Here is a 5,039-nt window from a genome sequence, read left to right on the forward strand (position 1 = left end):
CCAGTCCAGCTTTGTAGAACTTCTTTGGACAGTTTCACTGCAGCTTTGCGATCGACCATTTCATGGACTTGTGAAGCATAGGCCAATCTCCACTCTGGGTCCTTTGCCAACTGCTTTTCAGTCCTGAGGAATGTAGCTTCTACTGCTTTCCTATTGTCGGGGAGAGAAGTCAAATCTTCAGTCCATGGATATTTGGCGTGCCAGTGTGGTTCAGGAGTGTGGTGGTCACCATTTATATATGTCAAGCCATTTCTCACCGTCTCCATCTCTTTCTCCTCAGCCAAAGACATTTCCTTCCCGCCGGGTTGGCAATTCCCGCAGCGACATCCTCCACATTTTGGCACGCAGGCTGCTCCGATGCTTTCCCATTCCCACCACTTCAGAAAGTCTTTGCTAGTAGTGGCTGCATTGGATTGGATGAAAGGATGCTTAGGAGACTGACAGGAAACTGAAGATTTGCAGGTGAGTTCACTGTACTTGACTGCTGCAGTCCTCATTGATCTTGCAAAGTGTGTCTCTGATGTATGGGCCATTAAGGTAACTTCTTCAAAGAGGTCCGGATGTGTGCCTCCAATCGTCTTGCCGAGTGGTCCATCCCATAACACCAGGTCCCCGACAGAGCGAACTTTTTGAGGTACAAGCTGACCTTCTTTGTGGCTAATCAGGAGCTGTATCTCTTTAGGTCTTGTAAGGTCTTTCAAGGAGACATCTGGAAAAATCCTCTGTAGCTTTGTGGCAGGGACATGTCTATGAAATTCTGCAATCTTATCAAGCCCATAGCAGATCAGCTGATGCGATTTGAGAGTCCCTCTTGGAGTATTGACACGTATCTTAAGGAGATAGCGCTTCGTTTCAACAGACACCTGCATCCCTCCAACACCATGGACTACAAGCGTTACATCTTCACTTCTAAGATTCAACTTACTTGCAGCTTTATGTGTAATGTAGTTTGTGTCTGATGCCAGGTCAATGAGGGATCCAATTCTTTGTCCATCATTGGCTGTAACGTTAAGAATCATCAGGATAACTGGATACTCATTTAAGTCATCCTCCTCTAGAAGGCCCGTCTTAGTAACAGTGGAGTTGTGTGCCCTTGACACAACATTGCAGAAGGCATCTTTACATTGCTGAGCCAGCTCAGGTGGGAGTTTGGAAAGAAACTCTTCCTGGGCTTCAGTATGTCTTTTGCCCTCCACTTTCTCTGAACCAGATTTGGGTGTTCTTTGGGACTGCGGTCTAGCAAGTAAGCAGAGAAGAAAGTGGTGTTGGTCTTTACACTCTGGGTTCTTGCACAGGTAATCAGTTTTCTTACAGTAGTCACCATTATGGAGTTCAAGGCATTTCTTACAGGCACCAAGCTGCTGTACTATATCCCTCTTATCTGATGGCTTTAGATTGATCCTAAACCTTCTGCAGAAATACAGTTTCTTCCTGTGCTTTGGATCACCACAAACAATGCAGCCTGATGTATCACTGCTGTGCTTGGTTGTCTTGGTTCTGGCACATTTTAAGAACTTGGATTTCTCTCTGATGGGTTCAACGAGATCTTTCAGTTGATCTAGTTGTTCATATATGGATTCTTGTGATCTAAGGAACACCATAAGCTTGTCAAAGTAATCCTGGTAACTAGTGATGTCTTTCTCACTTGCATTATGGGTGAGCCAGTCTTTCTTTAAAGTTTCTGGAAGCTTACTCTCTATGGATTTAGTCACCAGTGGATTCTTTATGGCATCTACATTTCCTAGCTCATTTAAGTCACTAAGAGCCTTCTCCAAAGCTTGGATGAGTTCTATTATTCGTCTAGGTTGACCATTTCTCACTGGTGGAATTGCTTGTAATTCTTCAATAATCTCAAGAGCAATGGTAGCTTTGTTCCCAAAACGATTGTCCAGGACTCTGAAGATCTCATCTGATGAATTGTATGTTGACAGGCGTAAATCCTTAGCCACTTTCTCATCGAGACTATCAAGCAATTGAAACTTCTTTACTTCTTTGGAACCAGATGGTTCACCTTGCTTCTGGAGAGCCTCCCATTCTTTTCTCCATCTGTAATAGTCTCGTTTACTTCCACCAAACTTTGGTAAAGCTGTGGCTTTCAGTTTTATTGCAGCTATTGGAGGTAGACTGTGGACTAAGGCTTTTTCCTCTGTTGTGTCCTTCTTCCTTGCTGCTTCGATAAAGACAGCCTTCTGGGAAACTAGCCTAGGGAAGCACACCTCTAGCTCCCTTACACGGTAGTTGAAATCCTTTTTCTCGGCAGGTGGGGCCCAATGGTTCCAATTTTGGTGTGCTTCCTTTGCCTTCCGGATCAATTTCTCCAAATGGGTGAGCATAAACTCATATGCCTCCAGAGTTATGTCTGGCCCGATGGAAGAAACATTCTTGCACTCATCCTCTGCAACTTGTAGAGCCAGGGACAGTTCCTTCTCTCCATATGTGGCCCACATTGTCTCTCGAATAAGGAGTTTAGCTTCTTTAAGCTTTTGTTCACATTCTTTCTCCGTCTTCTCTATGTCAGCTTTCAGAAGATTGCTCAGCTCCTCAGCTGCAGTTGCTTTGCACTCAGCCATGTAAGCAGCCTCCACATCCTCATTTGCCTCCATAACTTTGGAGCTCTCCAGTGTAAGCTTCTTGTAGTTCTCCTCCAGATCCTCCTTAGACATCTCCATGTAGGTCCTCATAATGTTATTTGCAAAACGGGAGAAAAGTCTTTTAACTGTTGTCCTCTCTGCTTTGAGGTCATCAAGGGACTTTAATTCAGCCATTTTCCTCCTTTGGAAGACAGCAGATTTCAGTCTCTGGTTGCAGAATGGAAACTCCTCTGATTGGAGCGGTTTTTCACTGTCAAGTGTCCTATAATTTCATGGCTTCCTACACTTGAAAAGGAGGACTTGAAGACTTCAGGAATTCACTCAATCTTTTTTATTTTCACCAATGAGTGAGAACCAATGAACAGAACAGGTGAAAAACCTACAAAACACATACAAAATATTTTAACATACATTTTTAGACATTTGGGTCAAAGTTAATAATTTATCTTAATGACTAATTCCATTTTTAACCTTAAACATACATTTCTCTTACAATTTTAACCATAAATTCACAGTATTAAATTATTAAATTTCATGTCTGGTTGAATTTGAATCAAACAAATCCACACATTTTAGAATTACATTTTTTTCTTTTCCTTAGGACATGAGGTTTTTCCATTAAATATTAGTTGCTGTGAGTTTAACATACATTTAGTGGAACCAAACTATAAAACTAGCAATGCAAACTGTTACTTCAATAAATTCTTCATTTCATTTCTCAAATGCAAAACTACAGTCAAATTACATTCAATTAAGCCCAGTTAGTGGCTTACCGGTAGTCCTTATAAGTCCTTTTCCATGAAATGCTGCTTTGGAGGCTGTGTTTGCCTTCCTCAGCTCTGTTGCAAAACCAGTAAAGTGGTTAGTGGATTCCTTATATACCTGAGTTGAGGGTGCTGCTGATTGGGCCAGATTTCTTTCACCTGCTGAGAAGTGCTGCAGAGTGGCACACTAATGTGTGTATGTGTGTGTGCACACACAAATGTCTCTTCATGCACCCACATCTGAACTAATGAGCAGATCTGCACAACGTCTGACGAAGAGCAGGAAATGTAAGAAGCTTCTAGAAGAGAAAGTGTTTTCAGTTTAACCTCAGCAGCTAACAGGAATGTTGGTATGGCATTTTAATGCTAAACTGTTAGCTAATGCTTATGATTAGCATATTAGGGTTAGCACAACATACTTTGTAGTTAGCGGTGTCCACCACTGACCATTAGCAATGTTAGCTGTGTTAATCGCTAACATAAGATCCAAAGAACAGCTAGAAGTGTCACGTCTGTAATCGTGTTGTCATTAAACATGCTCCAGAGCTGTGGAATGGAATAGCTAACTCACACAGTGTGACAACGCTTCTTATAAATGGTTTTACTCTGAAGCTTTTAGGATGATCATGGATTATTAATCTGCCCAGTTATTTTAACTCCGGCTGACTGAGGTACAAACGGTAAACATGCACACAGCGAAACTCAGAATCTGCTCCAGAAAGCCTCCACTTTCCTCTTTCTCTGATTCTGATAAGTCCAGACGGCGGCGGAGGAACCGCAGCTCTGCGCCTGAAACGCCTGAAATCCCTCACCTGTAGATCAGGATGTCGTCGGTGGAGCTGTTGTACTGGATCTGGTACATGCGGACCCCTGGGATGTGGTTCTGCGGCGGCCAGCGGATGAGGGCGGAGCTGGAGGTCAGGTCCGACACGCTGACCCGCTGCGGGTCGGCCCTGGGCTGGCCCCCGCTCACGTTGGATTTGATGGATGTGGGGATGTCTGAGGGCCCCGGGTCCGGCTCCAGTTTGGGCCCAAAGTGTGGTGAGGCGTTGACGACCAGTTCAACGGGAGCGGTGGCCTCGCCTGCTGCGTTGGACGCGATGCACGTAAACTTCCCAGAATCCTTAGGAACAGGAAACATCAGGAACTCATGAAGAGTGGAAGACAAATTCAGGAAGAATCAGAATCAGGGAAGCTCCGCCCACCTTGACGGACGCCTTCAGGATGTCCAGCGACCCGTTCTCGTAGCAGACTGTTCTGGACGTGTTCCCGATCAGCTTCCCGTCCGGACTGACCCAGTGCGTGGACGGCTCCGGATCCCCGATGGACTTACAGCGCAGGCTGACCTCCTGACCTTCCATCACAAACATCTTGGAGGTGTGGCGCGTTATCATGGGCGGCTCGCAGACGAACTCCTCCTGCAGCACGGAGAGAGAGAGCCTCACAACATGGCCGCCGCATCGGACTGGAGTGGATCCGGTCCGAACCGTGGAGCCCAGCAGGGGTCAGAGGTCAGGAGCTCTTAGGCTTCCTGCAGAAGCCTCATTAACCTGTCCGGCTCCAGGTGCAGTTTCTAATCTCGCTGCGGCTCCAGAGCCGGGTCAGAACTGGATCAGAACCAGATCAGAACTGGGTCAGAGGCAGTCAGAACCGGGTCAGAACCAGATCAGAACCGGATCAGAAC

General features: G+C 45.5%; 1 protein-coding gene across 1 annotated transcript in view; it reads right to left on the reverse strand.

Annotated features, from left to right (window-relative positions):
• The window catches only part of LOC103129405 (leucine-rich repeat and fibronectin type III domain-containing protein 1-like protein), a 114,189-nt gene that overhangs the window by 22,297 nt on the left and 86,853 nt on the right, over positions 1-5,039 (reverse strand). The window contains exons 7-8 of the mRNA XM_016665036.1: positions 4,561-4,859; positions 4,168-4,478 (exon numbers count right to left, since the gene is read on the reverse strand). Coding sequence (XP_016520522.1) covers positions 4,168-4,478; positions 4,561-4,859 — 610 coding nt within the window. The remainder of the gene's footprint in view (positions 1-4,167; positions 4,479-4,560; positions 4,860-5,039) is intronic.

Source organism: Poecilia formosa, unplaced genomic scaffold, assembly GCF_000485575.1.
Source record: "Poecilia formosa unplaced genomic scaffold, Poecilia_formosa-5.1.2 Scaffold543, whole genome shotgun sequence".
Classification (NCBI taxonomy): Eukaryota; Metazoa; Chordata; class Actinopteri; order Cyprinodontiformes; family Poeciliidae; genus Poecilia; species Poecilia formosa.